The sequence below is a fragment of the Macadamia integrifolia genome, chromosome 11, assembly GCF_013358625.1.
Source record: "Macadamia integrifolia cultivar HAES 741 chromosome 11, SCU_Mint_v3, whole genome shotgun sequence".
Taxonomy (NCBI): domain Eukaryota; kingdom Viridiplantae; phylum Streptophyta; class Magnoliopsida; order Proteales; family Proteaceae; genus Macadamia; species Macadamia integrifolia.
This window is the reverse complement of record NC_056567.1, coordinates 9,137,170-9,163,050: the sequence shown is the minus strand read 5'-3', so window position 1 is coordinate 9,163,050 and position 25,881 is coordinate 9,137,170. Positions and strand designations below refer to the sequence as shown.

The 25,881-nt window shown below is 37.8% G+C and overlaps 1 protein-coding gene across 2 annotated transcripts; it reads right to left on the bottom strand.

The window, feature by feature from the left end:
- Nucleotides 1-140: 140 nt before the first annotated feature.
- LOC122093401 lies at nt 141-12,310 on the bottom strand. 2 transcript variants are annotated; one of them, XM_042663737.1, is made up of 20 exons: nt 12,080-12,310; nt 11,444-11,981; nt 10,858-10,931; nt 9,767-10,247; nt 8,422-8,865; nt 7,923-7,984; nt 7,204-7,654; nt 5,105-5,614; nt 3,830-3,893; nt 3,397-3,737; nt 2,565-3,062; nt 1,998-2,089; nt 1,702-1,786; nt 1,522-1,611; nt 1,342-1,434; nt 1,033-1,158; nt 837-937; nt 677-749; nt 487-572; nt 141-367 (listed from the first exon to the last, which is right to left on the bottom strand). In XM_042663737.1, exons 2-20 carry the CDS (start codon nt 11,924-11,926, stop codon nt 361-363), a joined length of 4,161 nt encoding a protein of 1,386 aa, XP_042519671.1. In that variant the 5' UTR covers nt 11,927-11,981; nt 12,080-12,310; the 3' UTR covers nt 141-360. The 2 variants fall into 2 exon arrangements, with proteins under 2 accessions (XP_042519671.1, XP_042519672.1); XM_042663738.1 differs by having other exon boundaries at nt 3,397-3,734.
- Nucleotides 12,311-25,881: the final 13,571 nt, after the last annotated feature.

Below are 25,881 nucleotides of genomic sequence, written 5' to 3'. Positions count from 1 at the left end.
TTAATCAACAAAAACCACAATTTTGGAAACATATTCAATTTTCTATTAAGATTGGTCAAAATCAAATTTATTGACTGATGTATCAAATGGTGGTAGTCCCATCAATTTTTGAATTGAATGATAATGCTCATACTAAGTGAAAAAAAAAAAAAATTCTCTAATCAGTCAAACTAAGTCAAAAGATCACTCAAATCAGAGCATCAAAATCAAGATTGATCAAATCAAACAGTTTATTGCAACCCAATTCAAAATGGATGACCGGGAATTTTCAAAACCCGAGATTCACTTTAATACAATTGAGTGCATCCTAGTACAATTATGTTCTAAAGATTCATACGCTCCAAATAGTCGGGCCGTCGGTTAATACCTAAGTAAAAGTTAATAAATATTAGAAAAAAATAAATATTAAAAAAAATTAATGGTACAATATCTATTGATTTTAAAATATGCAAATAATATCAATTGGTAAAAAACAAAATGACTTACTTTATTGAAGTTTCCTTTTTAGCATTGTTTCCTGAGAATAGCATCAAGTCTTTCAGGATCTTCTTTCGAATAAATACAATGTCATCCTTCATTTTGGAAGAATAAATAATAAAAGATAATAAGTCAATCATTAAATTAATATCAAACTACGAAAATGAAGTATGCATATAGATTACAAACATATCCATACTTGTGAGAAATTTTCAGTCAATTCCCCATTCCAACACTCCATAAATTTCAACATGAAGACACCACAATCATTCCTATGACAAGATTTGTCAAGCAATTCAATATATAATGAAAACATAAGAGAATGTTTTATTTAAACCCAATATTAATGAAAAACATACAGGTTTGTTTGTAATGGAAGTTGAGGCCGATCTTGACTCCATTTGGAAATTGAAAGTATCCTCCCTTCATTTAGCAAGGTTAATATCCTCTCGCATGTATCCTTTTACAAATCATTCATAGATTAAGCCATCTAGGAAATTAAAATAATGTCTTAAATGAACCATGATAAAAAGTAACTATAAACAATAAACAAACCACAATTTGGTGTGTAATATCAGGAACATTTTTTCTTCGTATGGAATCCAGAATATCTATTCTTTGATCCTTCAAATTTATCACGTATAAGAACCAATGATTATCCAAGCATATGGGGATGAAAAGCTGCACACAAATTACTATAAGTAGTCAAAGTTTAGCACATAGTCAACTACTCATTACAACAACATACTTAACAAAAAAGAAATAAGATGTACTCAATGCAAAGGTATAGCAAAACGGGAAAAAACTGTAAACATAATAAAAAAAAAAAACACACTTGGGGCAAGGATTTTTTTAAATAATTACCAATTCACAACGAGTCAAGTTGTAGTCTAGGTTCTTCACTGAATAGAAACATTTTAGATCCTCTAGATCCTCTACTCCTTTAGCAATCTTTTCCTACATAACCATTTAGAAAATTAATACATACTATTAACTTAGGTCGTCACTTGTTTTAATCTTGTACAAACAAAAACAAAAATTTACCCCAAAGTATGTGGGAAAGTAGTGGCGCGATATGACTCCATCTAGTTTTTTTTGTTTAAGGATTAGCATTTGCCCGAAGATATTAACAACCTACATAACATCCAAAAAGATAATAGGTTGTTAGTATATGAGGTAATTAAGAATAATCCTATAGGGAATACTATCATGTAGTAAACTTACTGGACTCCCAATCCAATTTTGATCTTCTAAGGTGTAGAGTTCCACTTGAGTTGCATGATAGTCTCCTATATGTACCCAAATTTCTCTATGAATGACAATTATATCATATAATTAGAATTACTTTCAATGAATCAAATGTTACCTTGTATATAATGCTAAAACTATATCTTTATTAAAAGCACAATGTATGACTTCTGCAAGTTCAATTATTAATCACTGATAATAATAAAAATAAATAAATAAATAAATAAATAAACTTCACACCAAAGACTTTGTTAAATTGCATCTTTACTTACCCATCATTTTCTCTCGTGTTGAAGACGTGTTTGCTTGCACTGCTATCCACTTCATTTAATCTGAATGTACCATGTGCTATATTGTCCACTGCCTGCCAAGTTTATGACCATGAGCTATTAGTGTATTTATCTAACTATGAAATTATAAGACGATGTGTTTACTATTAAAAAACGAAATATCTAAATATCAAGTTCTCATATGTAGAAAAATTCCCAGTTTAACTCATGAGGTTCTCCATGCCAATCACAAATTAAACTCTAAAACCTTGGAATCAAAGTAATTAATTTCATTCCAATGGCCATTTTTGTATGCTACTGGAAAATGAAACTTTACTATTTTAGTAATTTTTTACTAAAGTTTTGATGGAACGTTTGGTTTATATATATGGTTCATATGCATATATTTATGTCTACATGTATCTATAATACAATATGTATACTTCATTCATACTATCAAAATTGTATTTTTCTTAATATAGTTAATGAAGTACTCCTTCCCCCAGTAGCAAAAGAATGAAGTGACTAAAGAAACCTAAAATTGTACACTTAATGTTTCTTTGTACTTACATTGATATCTTCACTAGCATTCTTTCTCTGCTTGAAAGGTAATGGTTCCATCATCAAGTCAATCTTTCTTATTTCATTTTCAATCTTCTCCTTCACAGTATTTTTCAATTCCCATATCTTTGTTTCGGCTGCCATTTTCGCCTTCAAACAATTTTCGAGTTCTTTGACCAAGCTCATTAGCCATGTATAATCAATATTCATGGTTTTTTGATCTGAGCAAACGTTATACCATTCAGTGATCATGGCTTCAGAAATGTTTTCATAATTGGTAGCATGAATCTGTTGAACTACTTCATACAATTGATCTACCATAAAGCGACGTGTATCCTCCTTCTTAATATTGCATTTTTTGAAGATATCGCCATAACAATTGTCTTTCTTTTTTATCTCATTTTCAATCTTCTCCTTCACAGAATCAATTGCAGTTCCTAGTTGCATTTCCAGAGCACTCTTCAACTTATCAGTACTCATCTCAACAGTCCCTTGTATTCCAACATACTGTGCCAGGTAAAGCAATCTCAGTGAGCGATAAAATGATAATATTAAAATATAATTGAAAAAGCAAACATACACTGAAAATGAACTCTGTTTCTAGGGCATCATTTTTTGTGTTAATGATTTAGATCCTATTCAAAATGCTTATGTCCAAGCATTTTGAATAGGATTAAAAAATATTTGATTCCTTTCCAACTTGACTCCTCAATAGAAAACTTGACTGAAGCAACCTATCATTGGCTAGAAATTGAGCATTAACATATCTCAACCTACCAAAACTTACTACGCATTAAAACATAGTTTAAGTAGTAACCTTTTTGTGGTTTTCTTTTCATACCTGTTTGTCTTGGATCTTCTTTGAAGCATTGACTGGCTCTACTTTCTTCCTGGCTGAAACCATGTTAAGATCATTTTGAATTTGATCTCGAACACTTTCAGGAACTTTTCGGCAAGGCGTTGCATCCCCCTTTTCTCGATGACCTAAATGTTGCTTCATTCTGTTAATCCCACCACCTCTGTATATCTGCTCACAATAGTTACACTGAAGATCCTTCCCCTTTCTATTTGGGAGGTCCAAATTTTTACAATGCTCCCATGTAATGTCTGTTTTAGCACGTGTCTTACGATTGATAGAAGATAAGCCATCAATTACGGGCCTAATCGCATTTGATATTCCTGCTGTTTGAAAACAATTTAAGCATGAGACTCTAAATAGTTAAGAAAGAAACTAAATATCATTTATACAGTCTTCAAGCTATTAGTTCCTTTACCTTCTTCAGGATTTAGGAAGGGAACATTAGGTTGTTCATCCACCACTTTTGTCAATGACCTTATCTGCACAATGCAGTCAAAATTAAGTGTTGACCCAATTAGTTGTATTGCATGCTTGCCTATATTGTTATTGATTGAGACACACCTTCTTGAAAAAAATTCATAATTCAGAGTAGCCATTAATCATAATTGAATCTAGGTACACTAGCTTCTATGCTTCTTAATTTTCTATGAAAGCATTTGGTTAATTTTCTATTCCTTGTATGGCAAAAGTTTCTTTAATTACATGGCCCACCTAGGAGGTTGCTTTCCTATCCAATTGTTTTCAACTATACCTTTTCCCAAAGTTTCCATATTTTATCCATTTTATAAAAGTTTGAAGTTTTCTTCACCATGTGGAAAATTTTACTTTAATTGAAACTCGACATGCTTTTGAGTAACCCGAGGCTTGTCTACCTACAAAATTTGGCTCCACTTGATCTACCACATAGCAATGAATAATGAATAGGGTCTAAGAAAAGGCTTTTCTAAATAATGGGCCTTGGAGAACACCAAAGGCCTGAGGTAAAACCACATTAAAATGCATTTGAAAGCATAGTCTTATAAATTAAATGAGTTAAATGGGTCTGGGTGTGTGCACGAGTGTGTTAAATGATCATTTTATAATTATTTAATGGGAAGTGATTTCTGTCTACATCTACATGCATAATGTATGCTAGCATTCCCTAAGTCTATCTCTTTCTTCCCACAACAGAAGGTAGTGATGTCATTTCTTTGGGAGAGGAGAGAAAGCCTTAGGGAAACTCTAGCATATGATGCACTCCTTGATAGAATTCGATTTTCCTTATCCTATTTCTTTGTCTCCAAAATAAATTTAGTTTCCCAAAAAACCCAAGAAGGAAAAAAAATATAATGGATAATCCACAAAAAAAAAAAAAAAAATGCTTTGTACTAAATCATGCAGAACTTTTTAATTTTAGATGAAAAATATTGCTGATTTCATTTAACTATTGCTTTACATTACAATTGCCAAGTTATCAAACATCAATATCTGGAATAAAAAAAATTTATGATCCAATGAGCTTTTCAGTTGACTGAACACTGTCGACTCAACTCATCAGCCAATTCATTAATATACTTATAAGGGAAAAAAAAAAAAAAAAAAGACGTTATGAGAAGGCAGAAACGAGAATGACTTCAAATAAAACCTCATTAGAGATTAGAGAGATCTAGAGTAGAAAAGAAAGTATGATGAGTATGGAAAAGGTACTCACCGGCTGTGAAGATGTCCCAAAAGATGGAAAGATCCATTTGCCATTTACATATTCCCGACGGACCCGCATTTTTGCTTGTGATACAATCTTGATCATACTCTTTTGTATTGGTAGCGTCATACTCTTTTGTATTAGTAGCGTCATACTCATTTTCCAAGTGAGGACGGAATAAGATATGTTTTTCAGTTCGGAAGGAATAATACCAAGTATCTCTCCCTTTCGCCATACTTTATCATCATCTGAATACACCTCAATAAATTCACCCCAATTGTACATACTATGATCGTTCTCCAACTCCTCTAGAGGCGGAGACCTTATTCTGGAAGCATTCACATGCATTATCATCCACGCCTTTTTTTCATCAATCCAAACCTCAACCTCAATATGGTTTCGATCGTGCATCTTCGAGATGGTTGCTTTGTACCACCCATGAGACCTAAATCTGTAAACCTCAACAGTCGCTCCAATTCTAAGTTGTGTCTGATCCATAATTGTTTCTTTTATTAACACCTGCAAACCTCTCCTCTCCTCTTAGTTAATAGAAATTGAACTAAGGATATATATATATATATATATGTAAGAAAATGATTAATATTTGCAACATAGATATATTGTTGACACATTTTACATCTCAAGTTTTACTCAATCATGTCATTTGCCAATATATTCTTCTTATTTATAGTAAAAAAACATATTCTCAATACTGCTCCCAGTTTAATAAGCTACTCAAAATTGCCCCACACTCATTGTATTGGATGATGGATAGATGACATCACTATTCTGAAAGTGAGATAAACAAGACATAGTGTGGGTTATTCAAATGTCAAATTTCAGATCAGAGTATCCTCCTTTGTATTGATAGCATCCCAATGTCTATCATGCATGAATCTTTAAAGTTTTATTTTTGCCGCTTGAAAGATTTTTGTGAAGCTGAAATCTAACGTGTGAAAGAAAGATCAATTCAGATAATGCCATCTTTAATTGTGGGAAAAAGAATCACATGACACCGTCTTGCGGATTAAGACAATGGGGCAAGGTGGACTTCATTTCATCCACTGTCATGGTTTAAAGTATCGGTCCGTATCGTACCATATCGGCCGATACGTATCTGTATTGGCCCTTACCGATACGATACTGATCGATACGATACATGAAATTCTTAAACCCATTTGTATCGATACGTATCTTACGATACACACCGATACACACCGATACTCACCGATACGTACCGATACATACCGATACTCACCGATACGTACCGATACTCACCGATACGTACCGATGCTCTATGGGAAATTCAAAATTAAAGTGAAATGTACGTTTCGTTATGTATCGATACGTATTGGTTGTATCGGTACGTATCGGTGTGTATCGGTATGTATCCATCGATACACACTGATACGTACCGATACGGTCATAAAATGACCAAAATGGGTAATTTTTTAGAAAAACATAATTTTTTGAGGTGTTTTTGTTCCAAAGTTGCTGTCAACCATTTTTCTCTCTAACTAAAGTGAAAATCAAGATTGGGAACAAGGATTTTACATTTATGGAACAACTACAAATCTTGAATTCTTAGTGCGATACTCTCAATTTACTGTTTATGCATAATACATGTTATATATAACTTTTTTTAACTATTTTTTTATGCAATAGTGTATAAAAAAATATTTCCTATCTATTTATGTGCGTATCTTAGCGTATCTTCGATACGATACGATACTTTCCGATACGTATCTTAATTTTGGCTGACCGATACGGCGACCGGTACCGATACTTTAATCCTTGCCCATTGTGCCTAGGTGTAGGGGAACATGACCAGGTAGGGATCTTTGTTTCTAGGTGGTCCATTCAATTAACGAGCACCCAACGATGATATGAGAAAAATGTGATTTTTTTTTTCTTTTTTTCTTATAGAAGAAAATATGCCTCAAGAGTGCAGAATTGATGGTAGATCTTTGTTACCGTATGTGAAATGGTTGAACAAGTAAACATAAGAGATCTTAAAAAAATAAAATAAAAAGAAGTTTAATATGAAAAGAGACAAAAGAAAAAAAAAAAAAAAAAAAAACAGGTGTGATGGTAATATATAAAATTACCTGGTTGAGCGATGAATCAGAACGTGGCTCATGAAGAATCCATTTCCCATCTCTCCATTCACGATGTACCCTTATTATATGTTCTTTTTGTTCTACGAAAGTGTATCCTCTGGGATTGTTGGAGACAACATAAAATGAATCGTTCCATTCCCTCAATACCTCCACCTCCAAGATCTGTCCCACATTCCAGATATTATTATAATAATCATATGCCTCAATCTCATCGTGTAATTGGAATATCTTCTTCTGATGGCCATCGTCTTTCTCATCCACTGGCGGTTTGGGCCTTACGACAGACGCATCATACTTCTGCTGCTTCCTTTCCCTTATGTGTTCAACCATAATTTCATTTCCTAGCAGTTCCACTATGGTCCCAGGCTTCCATCCACCCATATGATCGTGGAAGACTTCAACCTCTTCTCCATCGGAAAATTGTGCATTTTTCAATTTCCTTCGTTATAATTAAACAAATATAATTAGTATGATTAAAAAAAAAAATCTTTCCCAAATGAAACTGCTATTATAATATGTATGAATACGTTGGATTCTGTCACTATTTCCCCAGAATCCCAAAGGTCATTGCGAGCAGCAGAGCTGAATCATTATTAGCACAAAAAAGCTGAACCATTATTAGCGTCTATGATTCTATATATATATATATATATATATTTGGTAAAATTTATTTCTTCTAGCTATAGTTTATAGTTTAGGATGCAAACCTCCTTTTATCCCATGTGCCATCACGAACCTTTTTTAATTCCGTCGAAGGAAAAGAGGAGTGCTGTAAAGAGTCCAAAATGGAACCGGTCAAACTTGGACAGTTATATACAAAACAAGAAATTTATGTATAAATGATTTAAAAAAAAAAAGTTTCCTACACACCTATGGTAAGAGTTCCTTCCTGCATATATATATACACCCACTATGGATATAATAATTTAACATGGTAGATCGATGAGAAATTTCTTAAATAGGCCCAACCCAATGTCCAACCATGTATAGAGTTTTCCACTGTTCTTTGGATGGTAACATGTGGGAGCATTAGATTCGTCTAGAATTTAATTTATGATATGGGGAATATTATGAGTACTAAATATTGGTGATTATCAGTTATAGTGAGCAGCTGTGGGTAGATAAAAATGCCTTCATAAACATAAACAGCCAAACAGGGTGTGTTGGAAGTTGGAACCTTTTCTCTGAATAGGAATTAATAATTACCTGCTCAATGCATGAATCTGTCCAATTTTCTTCCACCCACTTCCGACGAACTCTTACTTGGGACTTGGATACAGTGCTGATTACCATATCGTTCTCATAGTCCACTACCTTGATGGTATAAAATAGGTTCTTCCAGCTTGTACCATGATGTACTTCCCAGATCTCTCCTTTCTTCCAAACACCATTATAATCTTGTACTTCAACTACTTCATTTTCCTTGAAAATCCGATTGTTCTCTCTTTCCGCAGCTGGTCGAGACCTTATTCTACACGCATCAACAGTTATTCTCCACAATTTTCTACCAATCTCAGCCTCAACCTCAATTTGGTTTCCAACCGATCCCACTATGGTCCCCGTAATCCATCCATCGTGATAAAAGCTGTAGACTTCAACCTCAGCTCCAATTAATGAATGAGTCTCCTCCATTTTTCTTCTTTTTAAAGGCTGTAGATCACCAACCAAAGAAAGAGAAAATGAGAATCAACGGAATCATGGGTTCCAATGCTCACTGTAATTATTGAGTTAAAAATTAAATAAATAAATAAATTAAAAATAAAAAAAGGCCCAATATCAATACTATCAGGTTGGAAGAAGATTTAGAAGATACGGATTCTGAACGAGGAGTTGAATTGGAAGTGGTCCATTCAGCCGGCTCAGTCCGAATCCGACTCTGTTCTATATCTCTCGCAGTGTTCTGTCTCTCTCTGTCTCTCTCTCTCTCTCTCTCTTTTAATCTTTCACCCTCACCTGGAGACTTTTTTTTATGATGGCATCAGAAAAAAGCATGAGAACCAAGTTGATTTCAAATTTGATGGAATCTTCTATCTTCCAGTGGTGTTCCAAACACGGGAAAATTGGGAAAACAATTTATACTATTTTTTTACTTTACTTGACATCCAAACACAATCGATCTGAATAATTTTGGCTGGGACGATGTCGGTTCTAACGGCAGAGAGATGCCCAGGCAAACACATGACCCCACCGATGAAGCAATCTCTTAAGGTTTTTCCAGCCTTCTTGATACTACTACTACTAGTAGACCTATTTTAACAAAGAATGGACATTATGGACTAAAAGTGAACATGAATTATCAAAATTGCAGATATTTTACCCGAAGGCTTCAACCCATCTCAATTAATATCTCATGGGACAAGCTTGTAATTGTTTCCTGAGAGTTTTCTTGGGGGACATATGAAGACTCTATAGTGTGGGTCATGCCATGTATATGCGACCATATGTTACACAAATATTAACATTTTCATTATGACAAATTTTATTTTTTACTTTGCAATCATCCTGAAGATAAAAAAAAGAAAGAATATAAGTGGGAAGAAGAATAAATTACCGGTGCCATATTCAAAGCCGACGATGGTTGAAACCCTTGTCCATTTTCCCAGTTTTGACAAATCCTTATTTCACTTTCCTTCACATTTATGTAGCCCAGTCTTGGATGGCTGACACAATAATGTATACGATTTGAGTATTTCATTACATAACCTATCTCCAAGACCTCTCCCAGACACCAAGCATCACTACATGTAAAATAGTCATTGTCCCTCACTTCAATCACTTGGTGCAAATTAAGGGAGATTTTCCCATCTTTTATCTTAGGTGGCAACCGCGACCTTACTCGAGACATATCATAAAACTTGTCAATCTCATGCGAGGAATTTTTAACCCAAGACCAAACATTATATTGAACTCTTATTTGGTTTTCCTGCAATTCCTTAATGGTGGCATGTATCCACTTATTCATAAAATCCTCAAAAACCTCAACTTGGGCCCCACTGTCTCTTAATTGAAGAAGAGTAGTTCTTTCATCAGACCTTTACAAGTCACAATACCAACAACAATTATAATAATAATCATAAAATAAATTAGCTTTAAACAAGCAAGAAATGTATGACTGAATCACTTATAATTTACATAAGTTCAGTTGTAACTATGGCCTACCTTCTTTGTTAGAATTTAAATTGCCTCTTTCATTTTTTGTTTATTGGATCTTATTTACTTGGGAGTGGGGTCTCAGTATGCCCTCACCTTGAAGTAAAGTAGAACCCCCTTGTGTGCAATTCAAGTGGAGCTAAAAAATTTCTGTATAGGTGAATCTGAGTTTGCCAAATAGTAAATCAGGGAATTTCAAAAAAAAGAAAAAAAAAGAAAAGAGAGAGAGAGAAGAGACTATATCGAGTGCATGGAAGCACACGGGATGGTAGGCCTACATACGAGAGCATAAATAGAAATGTAGTTTAAAATTTGACATATGATAAATTCAAATCATTTTCTAAACATTCAACTATCATAAATTCAAGATTATTCTCCCATGTGAAAAAAAGAAGAAGGCATATTGATCAATTTTGGGTGAAGGCATACTGGAATTTCTCTCTATTTGTTAATTTACTATTTTTTATTTTTACTAATTTAGGTTTGACTAACCTCCTTTTTATAGTGGAATGGTATTTGAGCCCACTGGAAAAGTCTCGACTCTTGATTGAAGGTATAGAAAGACCCTGTAACAATTTCAAAAAATCAATCAAATAGGAGTTCTATATTCACCCCCATCAAATGGAAATCTTAATGGTATCCAACCAAGGAGGAATTCTCAAAAAAAAAAAAAAAAAAAATAGCACTAACATGGAATTTGACTGCTGCCTGGGTTGTCAAGTTTCGAAAATGAAAAGCAAGAAGGTAGAGCAGAGCTAATTCTTCAAGTTCTCACAATAGAAACAGTCCCAAAGGTTGGAAAAAGCTCTGCTAAAGGATAAAGATTCGTAAGGTCTATTCCTTCACAATAGAACTTGAAGAATTAGCTTCACATTGGCTGAAGCTATATACCTGCAAAGACGTCTTAGCTTCTCCTGAGTGGGGTGTTAATCGTCACTAATCCCATAATTACAGGATTGGGGCTCCTCTCTTCCTCTGATAGGTGTTGCCCCTTTCTTATTTTATTGTACAAATTCTTCATTTTTTTTTTTTTTTTTTTCGTTTATAGAAAATAAATATATAAAAGACTTTCAAATACCTGTTGATTATGTAAACGTAGCGGTGGCGTAGGAACCCATTCCCCATCCACCCATTGCCGCCGTACTCGTATTTGCGACCTGGACACTTTACATCTTCTTGGAAAATTATTCAAATGTGGATCCACGGCAAGGACAGAATAAGTGATGTTGTTCGTCCCAGCTGTGCCATGATGATGGACTTCCCAGACTTTCCCAGTGATCCACAAGTCATAAAAAAAACGTATCTCAACGACTTGGCCTTCCTCAAGGATCCGATCATATTGATCATCCTCCGGAGACGGCCGAGGTCTTATTTTATCCCTTCCAACACGGATTTTCATCCTATTTATCTCCAACAGCGTCCTAGTCTCTACCTCATAATATTCGGATTCGTTCACCTTCAAAACGGTTGCAGGAATCCATCCACCAACTTTCCCACCCCATTTTTCTAGTGTATAGAAGACCTCGACTTCTTCTCCAACTCTAAACTGCATCACCTTCATTTCTGCGTTTAGATGAGTATGAACAGCATTATCTCAACTGCCCTGTTTCCTTTCACTGGAGACAAGAAGAAGAAAGTGAGAAAGGAAAGGGAATTCAAAAAGGGATAAAAGATTAACTATCTGCTGAGAAAGATATATATGTAATAAACTGACCTGAAACTGATCTCAGACATCCACACTCACCGGCCGGTATCGCTGTATTTCACTCTTCCACTCCCGTCGACAGGAATCGGCCAGACAAATAGATGGTTGGAAGGCGCTGCGATGACCCCCTCTCTAGTCAAATTAAAAAAGAGGAGGGGACTACACTCTTCCCCGTTTCTTCGCTTTCCGGGAAGTTCATCCTCTCTAGTCTAGTGTGGACAGGTAGATGGATATCTAGACTTTTTCTCTTTTAGAAGATGATGCATTTGAAAATAAAGTTGAGAGGTGCAGAATAAGTACCTAAGAATTAGGAATGCTAAAAAAATTGGATCATTGGATTGCATTTAATTTAAAAATATTATTTTAACTTTTAAATACATTAGAAGAGTGGGAAGAGTATACCCCTCAACCACATACGGTATCCTTGGGAAGAGGGATGTCAGTCAACTTTCCCTGGAAAAATGGGATTTTTTACCGGAAAGAGGGGATATGAGTAACGCATCTCTCTCCATCTTCCTCATTTGTCCTTCTCTATTCTTCTTCTTGGCGAACCTCGTCTGCAACTCTCGGTGACCGATCCTTTGCTCACGCCTATCTCTACCTCTTCCTCATTTCTCTTTTCTTCTTCTACCCACTGCAACAAAGTGGTTCGGAACATCTTTGTGACCTATATTGACCTTGCTCTGTTGTTCGGAGTGGGGTTAACGTCAGTGTGAAAAGCAACCTTGGTGGTGTCGAAGGAAGATATTGGGATACTTGGCTGCATCATAATCTCTGTATGCCTACAAATTTATAAGCTAAGTTTATGGGGCTCTTCAATCATGAAGAAGAGTCTTTCCCTTTCTATATGGCTCAATTATTACTATTGTGACTATGTTATGTTATGACATGCATCTCTTCTTATGAAATCCAGCTACAAAAAGAAGGGAAGTATGTGGGCTCCTTCATGCATCAAAAGAAGGAAATTACGGTCAATATAGGATAATTTATTGAAAATTATTGACTGTGATGAACATATTTTTGCTTCTTCCTTCTCACACTCCAACAAACAAAGAAAATGGGAAAAAAAGGGAAAAAAAAAAAAAGGAAAAACAGAGGAGGGCTTTAGCCTTTTGCAGAGGAATAATATCTAATCTAATAGGAGACCTAGGCCGCCGTGGTCAAGTACCTATAGCCAAAGAAGAAGCCAGCGACCATGAGCGGGACAAAGAACTCGATGAAGCTCTTAAATTTGGGCAACCCATCTTCCTTGATCACGAATGCTGACATCTCTTTGCCCTTGCATTCTTTGCATGAAGAAGCAATAGCAGTAGCATCTCCTTCTTGTACCTTGAATCCGTACAAGAATCCTTGGAGGATGCCCGCCTGGTACTTGGCTAGCATGTTCTGATATGCCTTGTTGTGGCCAATATCTACGAAAGAAGAAATCATTTGAGGGAATCTCTAACAAAAACAGATATAACCCGACAGACAACCTCTTCTTCAAGGTTCGGTGAACATATATAATCTCTGGTGAGCTTCTTCTCACATTAGCAGAGGGTTGTGGAACTTCTTCTCCGACCAACACCGCACATTAGACATTAAGATATTAGGTTCCCAAAGATAAAGTGTTATGTTCCCAAGACCAATGTCAGTTATGTACAGTTGTACAACTGACACATCTAAACATATACATTTTTATAATATTTCTACCTTCATTTTTATGTGTAGAATTGTACAGGTACTTACATCTCCTCAACGGCATGGATTATATATATTTAATCTAATGGTGAAAAATCGCTAGCATACCTAATTCTTAGGTGACCTGCTGGCATACCTGTCCTTTTCCCATCTTTATTAGTTCAATAGCAGGGTTCTGGGCCTGTTCTCATGCCTCTTGTGTACATAAAATAAAATAAAATAGCATATAGAGAGGTTCGATTTCTCCTTCACAAGTCATCAAATCTTTTAGTGACATGAGAAATGTTTAATATGCAAATATGCAATGTCTAACGTGTTTTTTTTTTTTTTTTTTCCTTAGGTGTGAGTTTAAGGGCCACTACGCCAGGAAAGACTCACTGAGGGCCACGTAGAGACTGGGGCAGACAAGGGAATCACTAGGGGGCTAGCAAGGAGGGGCCACGCTTAAATGCAATACTAGCTACTACTATTATTTTTGTTAAGAAGGTGGAGTGTAGAAGTGTCAAACCAGAGACCTTTCTTGGACTTACGACGCTAACCTATTACCTAGCAGTCTGCTATTGAGCTAGAAACTAGTCCGCACAACGTTCAAGCTTAGAACTAGGTCTTTTTGACTATTGCATAAGTAATGCAAAAAAATGGTCATGTTATTAGTGTAGAAATGCAACCCTAAAACGATGCAGAAAATAATGGAAAAACAAAACAAACAATGCACACGGATTTTACAAGGTTCAGCAAGGTTGCCTACGTCCCCGATGAGATGAGATCCTACTTCACTATCAATGGAGAATAGGGTTACAACGCTCTTCCTCATACCTCTCCGTATTGCTTGCATTACAGAGAAAGAAACCCTCGCTACAAATATATAGCGAAAAAACCCTAATCCGGAAAGTACACAATTGCCCTCAAACAAAAAATTCGAGGGGGGACTGCGCCCCCCTACACCGCCGTCCTGCCTGTCTAAGTGCTGCACCAGTACTCCATGGATTAAACTGCGACGGAATACAAGACATCATACACCAACAATTAGGCCCATGGACACTTGTTAGTAACATGGAAGATGATGTGAGAAAGCTAAGCTACTGAATAGGTGGAAAATTGGTTGTCAAAAAAAAAAAAAAAAATGAGATTAATTGCCTACTTCACTTCCATAAAAATGAGAATACGGTATTTGGTTCAACAAAGTTTATAAATTGGAAGAAAGATTGTTGCTCCCCAATGAAGCACCAAAATCTCCCCCTCCCCCCATATATTTTTGAATTGATCGAAACATCCTTGTAAGAATATCGATCTTCCTTCCACTAAAGAAATCCCTCTCCCAAAAAAAAAAGACTTCGGACCAAGATTAATCACATGTTGAATACAATAATAGACTCGATGGGAAATCATAATAATAATTAGCCCGTAGGCAGGATGACGGTAGCCTTGAAATGAATGATGGTAGTTCATCGTCATGGCATCAAGTGACAATCCATTTTCCATGGTTTTTCGAGCAAATACGGTTATTTTACAAAAAATTTCTGAATGAAATAAATTGGAAAATTTCTCACTATTACAGGGAAGTTAACGTCGTTGCAGATAAGCTAGCTAAGCATCGAGCTAGATCAAAAAGTTCTGACTCATGGTTAATAGCTCCATCATTTGTTTTATCTGATGTAGTCTTCGGTTCATTAAAGAGTCAATCATAACACTGTAGATGATGACCCGATTCAATTCATAAAAAAATTATAAAAGCAAAAAAGTTAAAGTTGTGGGGTCGTGACAAATCCCTTTGTATCACCATCAATCATATCAATGATGATTCACAAGATAATGTAGTCTTCGGTTCATTAAAGAGTCAATCATAAGACTTTGGATGATGAACCGATTCAATTCATAAAAAAATTGTGAGAGAACCAAAGATATGTAAAGAGCTATAGAAGATTCATAGCAAAGAGAGTGAAACTGTGAAGAACGATGTCGATCGTCTTTAACATACTAGGTAAAGGGTACAAATCAATCATCCATAATTTTATTAGATTTGTGTTCTTATTTTTCTGATTCAACTAAGGTATTGAATTCAAACCCATAGATAGTCCTAATAGGTGGTACAGAGCCAACACATGAGACAAGAATCGACGTAGATTGTTTACATGTTTTCATCCTTCAATTTTTCTTTTTTTTAAGGATTTAATCAAAATAAAAAACAAAATTTTTTTGAGAGCTACGACCGTTGCCAGTCGTGGCTACAATTACCCAGACCATAACCATAGCCATGATGGCATACTGATTAGTGTTTCTAGAGGATTGCAACACTGGTAGATTTTTTTTTGCTCACGCCAAGTGCACCGCATGCAATGGTTTTCCTTATTCGGCCATAATAATAAATAATAAAAAAAGGATTGCTTTTGTAGTTGATTTGGATCTACTTTATGTTGTCAATTTACGTTCTATTAACCATCACAAGATGATCACAGGAAGTTTCTCTCTCTTCACCAAGTGTTTTGAGGCTTGCAATCACTATGATTGGCAGCCATGGATGGCGATTAACCGCTGAAACCACAAGCAGCAACACATTTGGTTCCCTCCCACCTGTGAGGGGTTTTGGGTTTTATCAATGATTGGGGTTGTGTTTACCTTTTCGGGCGCCTGAGAGTGCCCATTGTGATCGTCGGCGGATCAATCATGTTTGCCAGAGTTGGGATCGGCAACGGTATTGCTGGCTTTGTTTTTGTTTAATGGGACCTTATTTCCCTGTTTTCGTTCACGGTTTGGAAAAAGAAAGGGGTATATTCCTCTTAAGATTCTATCTTTATGTGCTTTAAAAAAATTCCTTATTAAATTCATCACCGAATTATAAGGGTGTAGGGATTCCTTTTATTGTTTTTAGGGTAATTTACAATGCCACCCCATGAAGAATGTCAATATTAAAGGGACACCCCCTCTCTTTCACCAAATTTGACTCGAACCCCTTACCTTCAGTCAACGTTAAAGAATATACCTTTTATATTGATATCAACAACTATATTTTATTTTAAATACCAATATACCCTTATTAAGTTGAAGTACCTAAAAATACCCATTCCAAGACCTAATTTCCATTTCTCCTAAATCGTTATTTTTGGATGACCGGCGATCGTACAGAGCAACGGTAGCGGCATCGGCGATGGACAACATGGAGCCTCAACACTTCGATTTGTAGGAGTGAATAGGAATTGGCTGAGAGCCTGAGATTCACAGAACTACCGTTTGCGACTACCCAACCCGAAAAGAATCCGATCATCATCTTCTTCTCCAGAGAAGAAATCATCGTCTAAGGTTCCAACATAGCTGAGTTGAAGGAAAGGGCGGTGGCGTCGATTCACGGCGACCTGAGATTTAAAACCTTTTGATGATCTGACATTCTTGCCTGCAAGATCGAGGCAAGATAAAAGGGCTTTCAGAGATGGATCCCTATCAATGAAAGAGGTGAAGTGTAGGGTTCCAGTCTCGACAATAGTACGAAAGGAGATAAGAAGAACAGAGAGAAGAAGAAATGTGTAGAAGCTCGATAAGAAAGTGGACTGCTTGAGGACCTCACCCGTAGTGCGTAAGTTTAGACGAGGAAAGGACATGACCATCTTCTCTTGCTCAGTACCTTTTGAATTCATCCAGATATAGATATACACCAAAGACCAGAGAAAAGGTCTTTTCTTCCAAATTTCAACTCTCCCAACCCAATCCAGACCCTTCACCACCTGTTCGAACTCTTTTTTTATTTAAATATCTTGGTTTCTAGGCATTTATCCTATGGACGAGTTGGTCTGTCTAATTGTGGGAAGGAATTGCTTACTTTCCTGTAAATTTTTCAAATTTCTTAGTTTGTCTGGGTAGTAGACCGCAAAACCTTGCCTACTCAACACTCTGGGTTTTTGTGTTTGTTCTATAAATGGATGGTTTTTACTTTCCTTGGAATTTTTTTTTCGTGCTTGGTCAGTTGATCTGGTTTGGCTTACATTAGAACTTAAAACTTATTGGTGGATCATATGGGTTGGTGCCTTGTTCAATGGTCATGTTTCATGAATGCTTTATCAGTTTCTGGCATGTCACCAAAAACCAAGGGGAAATGATGTAAAGGTTTGTTGATGGGTTGCATAATACAGATGAGTTTAGGATGATTCTTATAGCTCTTGCACAGGGCACCACCCGCGGAGAAGAATCTGCCATTAATCCATTTCCAATCTTGTTCTTTCTATTTTTTTTTTTTTAGGGTAATTTACAACGCCACCCCTGAAGAATGAGAGAAGGAGAGATAAAAGGATAAGGAGGGGTATTTTTGGGATAATAAAAAATGTCTAATTTATCAGTTTTTACTCATTAGGGCAAAAACATCATTTCAAAGCATCATGTAACGTTGACTGACGGTAGGGGGTCCGAGTCCAATTTGGTGAAAGAGAGGGGGTGTCCCTTTAATATTGGCATTCTCCAGGGGGTGGCATTGTAAATTACCCTTGTTTTTAAGGAGGTAACATCTATAAAAGTTGAGAGTATTACTTTTGTATTAGTAATGGGTTTAAAAAGGTACAAGTCGTAAACTCGGACGTCCTAAGTTCGATTCTCACTAGGCATACCATGGGCCACTCACACGAGGGTGTTTTGTGCTCTTCACTGCTTTCAGTAAAAGTCAGATTATTCTCATTCAACACTGGTATGACCTGGTCCATGCAGTGTGGGGTCAATATGGGCCCCCAGGACTAGTTAGGCTGAAGGCTTGGATAGCCATAGCCAACAAAAAAAAAAAAAAAAAAAAAAAGGGTACAAACTTCTCTATTGCTTAAATGGTTTGTTTATTATGTATACAACCTAAAGGCCGTTCAGTAGAATAAAATAATAAAAAAAAAAAACTTCATTATTATTGCAACTTGTTTTCTTTCTTTGATGACCTCACAACGGGAAGAGTGAATAATAGTTATAGGGACCCAAAACCTAGTATTTATAATATTGTCATGCATCCAAAACCTAAACCACAATGGGTTGGGCCAACATATCCTTAAACTTGAGAGTGGATTGAGTTAGTTTATATAACTTAACTTTCACCCATTTAATCAACCTGAATAATTAATTAAACCTATAAATCCGACATTTATCGGTTCAATAACAGGGGGTTCATGTTTTTCATGTTGCTGCTACACATATATAGAATTAAGGGTAGAAAAAAAAATATGAGAGAGAGAGAGAGAGAGAGAGAGAGAGAGAGAGAGAGAGAGAGAGAGAGAGAGAGAGAGAGAGAGAGAGTTCTCCTTGACAAGTAGTGCCTTTGGAATTAAGTAGTGCAACAGATTGGTTGATGCATAGGGCTCACTGTACGTTTTAGCCATGTGGAGGATGATGTGAGAAATCTAATCTATCAGGGTTTTACATATCATTTGGATTCACTTGGTGTCATATTTGGTGGCATAGCGCTTCAGTTTATGGTCCACCTTATATTAAACTTTTGGGTAAGATAATCATGTGTCGCCATTGCTCCACGTGCAAGTTAATGAGAGACTGTGCAAAAACATCTGGGGAGTAATATGGTGTTATCACATTCTCATGTGTCAAGGCATGAAGCCATGCAAGTAGACATGATTTTTTTTCTCCTAAGTTTTTTTCTCTTTGTTTTCAATGGTTCATCTTTTATAAATGGGAAAATGACAAGAATGCTAGTGGTATACAATGGAATTAGGAATGCAAGCAGGATATTAACCGTAGGATCTATTCATCCTAAATATAATCGTTGGATGAAGGTAACAAATCTAAACTCTCACTCCACCGCTGCTACACCTTTTCTCTTCCCCTCTTTCTCTCTCCCCGCCCCTGCAACTGTGCTATGCTGCTATTGCTCGAGATAGAGCAATCCTACCATAACAAGATCCAGAAGGTTCGCTTGGATTATTGGAGTGGTGCTATCGATGTTATTGTGGAATTCAGGTGGTAATGGTCGGGGTGGATTTGCCTCAGATCTCTAGTCTATCTCTTTTCCCCTGTTTGCCTAAGGAATGCCTCTAAAAGGGTTTGGTTGCAGAGATCATCTTTTCTGGAGACTCCTTTTCACCTTTGGTCTATAAGACAAAATCAATACCTCTCTCATGAGTTTTCAGTATTGACCTTCCATTTTGATCTTCTGTCCGGCCAGAATATCTTTTCCCATTCTGTCTCTTTTCTCATCCTTTTTTTTCTGAAGCATCATCTGATATGATATGAATCTCACAACAGTTTCCCAAATCCAAACGCCCTTTTTTTTCTTTTTCTTCTTCTTCTTTGATTGAACCATAAACATTTTAATCATAATCTTAAAAACCTAACTATGGATGCTTTTAACTATCTAGCTTATGGTTTTTCTTGAATCATTGAAAATGATAAATGGAAAACCACATCTTGAAGCCGTGGTTTCATGAGAGGCTACTTGTATCACAGACTGCCACTCATTGCTTGACAATATACAATATACTCAAATCATCTACAACAGAGAAACCCTAGAGAAGTAGGAAGAAGAAATTATATGTAGAAATCACCCCAAGGAAAATTGAAAAGGGGAAATTTAAAAAGAAAGAAAAGGATAACTAACCTAAATGAGAGCCCTTCGCCGCACTCAGATTCGCAGTTTGTCGTTGGTCGAGGTTCGCAGCTCGCCCATTGCTGGTCTGTTGCTCGGTGAATTGGGAGGGGAGAGGGTTGGGGTGAACGATGGATTAGGAGTGGGAATAGGAAAGGGAGAAGGAGACGCGGAGGTGGGTTGCAGTGATTCTGCAAAGAAGACGACGAAGGCAGAGAGTGGGAGCCAAAGCATTAGATGGAGACAGATGTGGAGAAGTAGAAGAAGAGAGATTGAAGAGCGCCAGTGGTGGACAGGTTATGTTCGACAACGGTAACTAACGGATGAGATTACTTATGTTTCATCTAACAGTCAAGGCTAGTTAGCATTCCTAATTCCATTGTATCCCGTTAACATATCTATCCCTCTCCCTTTATAAATTTTCTAAAAATATTTTACTCCACTTTTGCCAAGGATAAAACTATATACTTATGTAGGCGAGGGTTAGACATGCTAGCAGGTTAGCTAAGAATTAGATATGCAAGCATTTATTGATCGTTGGATTTCATCAATTTAATTTAAATCGTTGGATGTATATTGATTATTTAAAACTAAAATACATTAAAAGAGAGAGAGAGGGGAACACCTTTACTTGAAAAGAAGGAAAGATCGTGTCCTTATGAAACAATGAACTAATTGTGGGACCCATACATTTATCTCCCTCTTCCTCGTTTCTTCTTCTTTTTCATTTTTCTTGTTCTTCTTCCTCCTACTCCGCGTCTCTGACGGTAACGACGATACACCTACGCAACCCTAACCGTCTGCTAAGGAAATGGGTATTTTCTAAATAGAACCCAATCTCTCTCTTCCCATCTGCTCCCTTCTCGGCTCTCACCATGCCCTACCCCACCTTCTGCAACTCGCACTTCCACGCCTTCTCTCACAACATCCTTCATATGATCTCTTAGTTACCCCCATTCACACCCTCATCTTCACTCACCGATTCTACCCTTCTAATGGTTTTTTTTTTTTTTTTTTGTCAAAATCAATTGAAGATTCCTAGGTTTCAGTCATTAATCTCAATCGCAATTTGATTTTCTGGGTTTGTGGTTTCAGCCATGGATAATAAGGTTGGGGAGAAGTTCTTAACAGCCCCATTGTGGTGGCGAATCCACTTTTATTCAATTAGTGGGTTGGAGTTGGTTGCAAAGGCAGGGGCTGGGATCGGGTTGATTGCAAAAGGGGGGAGGGGTTTGGGTTGGGCACAGAGTTGGGAGACTGGTGAAAGGGCAGAAGGTCAGATTGTCGGTAGGCTGTGAAGCCAGCGGGAGGGTTGGAGAAGAGATGGTAAAAGGGGTGGGATGTTTTGATTTGTACCCGAAGACGCAGACAAGTGGGCGTGGTGTTTTGAGAAGAAGAAGACAAAATCGGTGGTGATTTTCTGACAAGAACGAGAAGAAGATTAAGGGGTGCAGAGTTGCAGGAGATGAACAAACGATGAACAGGGAAATAATTAAGAAAAAAACATACCTATACTGGTGGATGGCAAACTAACAGAGTAAAAAGAATTAAACGTATTCGTATAATGTAGTTTATTTTTATATAATGTTCGTTGGACATATTACATGTATTGCCATTTTTCATCCAACGATAAATATTGTAGCATACCTTATTTCTAGGTAACATGCTAGCATGTTCAGCCTTTTCCCTATTTATATTTACCAAAAACTAGAAAAGACTATACAATTATATGTGGGCTGAATGACCATTCCAAGGTGATAAGAGGTGGTGAAGTCTAATTGCACCCCAAATTTGAGTAAGAACATTTACGTGGTAATTATGAGTCAGATCGTTCATCCCGCCCAACACAAGGCCGTAGCCGTAATTGGTCAGGAGCCATTAAATAATTGGTCTTATCTCTTTCAATTAAAAATCAATTTGATTTAGTTGGAGTGTTGGATAATCAACCAAATATTTAATATTAATTCAGATAAAATCACAATTAATGTTTTGACTTAATTGTGAAATAAATAAAGATGAAAGTATATGACCTTCCTTGTAATATTTAATCAGAGATCATCCTCATCTAGAATATATTTTTTAATTAAATAACAACTAAAGTTAATCCATTATGTGCAGAAGCAAAGGTTCTGTAAATTTTATGTAAACATTTAGATTGACTAATTGTCTCCAACATACAACAATCTATCATGGATCGAATAGGAGGCATACAACACTGTAGGGGTGCAGCAGGGCGGGGTTGGACCAGACTTTTAAAACCCTGAGTCTCCTTAATTGGGCCCAAACCCTCCCTGACCATTACTCAAGACTGCAAAACTTTAACCCAGGCCCAACCCTTTAGGGTTTAACCAAATTCTTACCCGTCCTGATTGGCCCTGATTTTTCAGAGTTGGGCCGAGATGAACCTGACCCTGGTTTGCCATCAAGGGTTGGGTATACCCTGACCCTAACCTTGCAAAATATGAAATAACTAAAAAAAAATATTCATAATACATAGGAGATAAAAAACACAAAGTCACAAATTACTTGTCATGAGGAGAAGGAGATCGTCCTAAGAAAGCACATAATCCAAAAAAAAATCAATTATTTGTCATAATAAACAAGGAGATCATCCTAATAAGGCAAACAATCCAAAGATCTTAAAACTTTTATCGTGTTAAAAAAGAGGAGAACATCCTAAGAAAAGAAAAAATCCAAAGTCAACATCAGAGGCAAAAACCAAGTTGAGTCGGGCTAAAACCAGGGCCTAAAGTCTGGGTAAGAAAATCAGGGCCTGGTTCAGGGTGGGTTGGGTGGGCCAAAGACATCAACCCTTACCCACCCTGACCCTGACTTAGGGTTAGAAATTTCAGGGTTGGGCAGGCTCTCAGGACCAAAATTTTTGGGTCGATACTTGTTCGGGATTAGGGCGGGTTCAGGCCATCAGGGCCAAACTTACACCCCTACACAAGAGGTCGTAGTTCAGAGAACGAAGATTTTGCTGAACACATTCAATTTGTATGTAAGGGAAATTTTGTCATTTTGAAATCTACCATTATATCCATCTCTGCAGGTCCAAGGACCTTCTCTGCAGGTAACTCAACTATGGCGCCAATCTGTTGCTGCTGAAAACCCGTATGAGTTGATCCTGCACAAGCACAGACGACAGAGGCCTGGAGCTTTGTCCGGGGTTAGTCCTCTGACGCTCAAGTTAGGGATCGGCCGCACAGTTTTTGTTACAGGAGTAATGGTGTGGGTATTGATGCTTACCTTCTTCCTTCCTCTCGGGCCCTCTTATATAGCTCTTAGGGTTTAGGGTTTCCCTTTTCCTTGGAGGAGTCCTCCTTGGGTCCACTTCCTTTCCTTTTAGAGTCCTACTCGGATACGTCCTATCCCCTTCGTGGGGATATTCTCTCCACACGGTTAATGTGGTAGAATCCTTGTAACCTCTATCAGGTAGGTGACACGTGTCCAGGTGCGCGACGCGTGTCCTTACCCTACTGGGCAGTCAATTTGGCCGTATCAGGAGCCCCCTTACTCCCGCCAGGAGACTCTTTGTAATACCCTGCTTCTTAAACCCGGTCTGATTTCGCGGTTGACCCGATTTAACCGTGCAGGAACCGAACCAGAGGGAGTTAGAGCGGGTTCCTTATGGGCTATGATGGCAAGGGTGACCTTAAACACAGGCTGGCCCGACAAGTCCGAGCCAGTGCCAGAAGAGACGGGAGTGCCCAAGCCGTGTACATGCACCTACCATAAGGCCATGTACGGATAAAACAGGTATTGTAGCCGTATATTAAGGTATATACATATACTACATCGTATGCCAGGGTGGGGTTCGCGCCAGGCCCGTACTCTGTCAAAATCCCAAGTTTTGGCCCTCAGGTGGGCGGACAGGTGGGTGCATCCACCCACCTGAGTGACCCATCCATGTGCACTATTTAGTTATTTAGGAAGTATATATATAGTATTTATGATTTTCTTTTCTTTTCATTTATGACACCCGTACGTTGGTGAGGATAGTAAAGAGGAGAGAGAAAAGAAAGGGAAGAAGAAGGAAAGAGAAGGAAGAGGAAGAAGAGAAGGATTTCAGCGGCGCCGAAGCTTGATCTTCCCCTTTCCGGCGCCGGGAGAGTGATCTTCAACTCTAGATCTACATTTAGAGGTAAGCAAAGTTGGGTTCCTTGAACATTCACCATACCCAAGCATAAACCCTTGATTCGAGTAGGGTTTCTTGAGATCTTGTAAATCCCCTTTGAAATGATGAATCTAAGGTTTAATAGATGATTTATGTGTTGATCTTGAAGGATTTGCAGAGGTATTGCCAAGGTTGGAGAAGCATTGTGGGTTTGAAGTGATTTTGGGGTTTTGAAGGTGTTCTTGAGCAGAGAAGGTAAGATGGTTTCCCATCACTTGAATCTAACCTAGATCTCGGTTAGAACCATCCTATAAGACTTTGAAAGTGTGAAGAATGGGTTGGAAAAAACCCCCATTTGAATCCCCAAAGAATGGAGGAAGTTGGGAAGAGACAGCAGTTTTCCCGCCAAGACCGGTGGGTAAGACCGGTGGGCCATCTGGCCCGCCTATGAGCACCCACCTGAGAGGGCAGGGCCTTCGTTCACAACTGACGAGCCAGACCGGTGGGCTAACCGACGGGCCACCCTGCCCGCCGGTCTTAGCAGGGCCCCCTGGCCTAACCGACGGGCCAACCGGTGGGCCAACCTGCCCGCCGGTCCAAACCGGTGGGCCAGACAGGTGGGCTGTTTGACCCACCTGTGAGGCCCCGAAGGTGATTTCTACGTCCGATTGGACCCAAGTCGGACGTGTGATCTCCTTTTAGGATTCTGAACATGATCGTGTCATTGGATCATGTTAATTTTGATTCCAAGCGTAGGATTTGGTGAACCTAACATGATTGAGCGGGAATCCTTGTACACTACAGGTAAATGGGGAGAGGACATTTGGCCTTATTTCAAAGAATTATTTGGCATTCATTTAAATGTATTTAGTCTAGTCATGCCATCATGAATATGCTATGTAGATTAGTCATCCTCACATTGTTATGCATGTGTGCTATGTTTACTTTCTAAATGCCACGTGATGAGATGCTTATGTGATTGAATGTTGACATCATTGTGCATGATGCATTGATAGACTAGATGCCGTAGTCGGCTTGAAAACGAGTGCATTGGTGGCCCGTGGTATGGGACGCGGAGGCACTATGCAATCGTACTATTGTCATATAGGAGCATGCAGTTTAGGATTTCACCTTCCCGTGCTACGACCCTTCCCAACAGGGGTTAAGGTGTTGGGTTACCATTTGGGGGGAAGCAGTGGTCGCGGTTGTCAGGTCACTGTGAAGGTTAGACATAACGCCCGGTGGGTCATTAGGACAGTCGGTAACCCCGGTGGTATATTCAAGAGGGCCAATCGTACTGCTTTAAATTGCTGGAGTCAGCACCTTTAATTTCAGTCATTTACATTTCTGTTAAGAGCCGAAAAGCCGGTGGACGGCATTGTTTTTACTTTTTTGAGTACTCACGGTGGGCTTTCTTCGATAGCCCTATGGGCGTATCATGGGATCGCGTTCGCGGCTCGT

Excerpts from the sequence above, each read along its gene's own strand:
- LOC122093401 (XM_042663737.1), bottom strand. The coding sequence starts at position 11,926 with ATGAAGGTGATGCAGTTTAGAGTTGGAGAAGAAGTCGAGGTCTTCTAT. Across the intron at positions 7,655-7,922 it reads GGCACATGGGATAAAAGGAG|GAAATTGAAAAATGCACAAT; the intron begins GTTTGCATCCTA and ends ATTATAACGAAG. Across the intron at positions 573-676 it reads TGACTGAAAATTTCTCACAA|GATGACATTGTATTTATTCG; the intron begins GTATGGATATGT and ends TCCAAAATGAAG.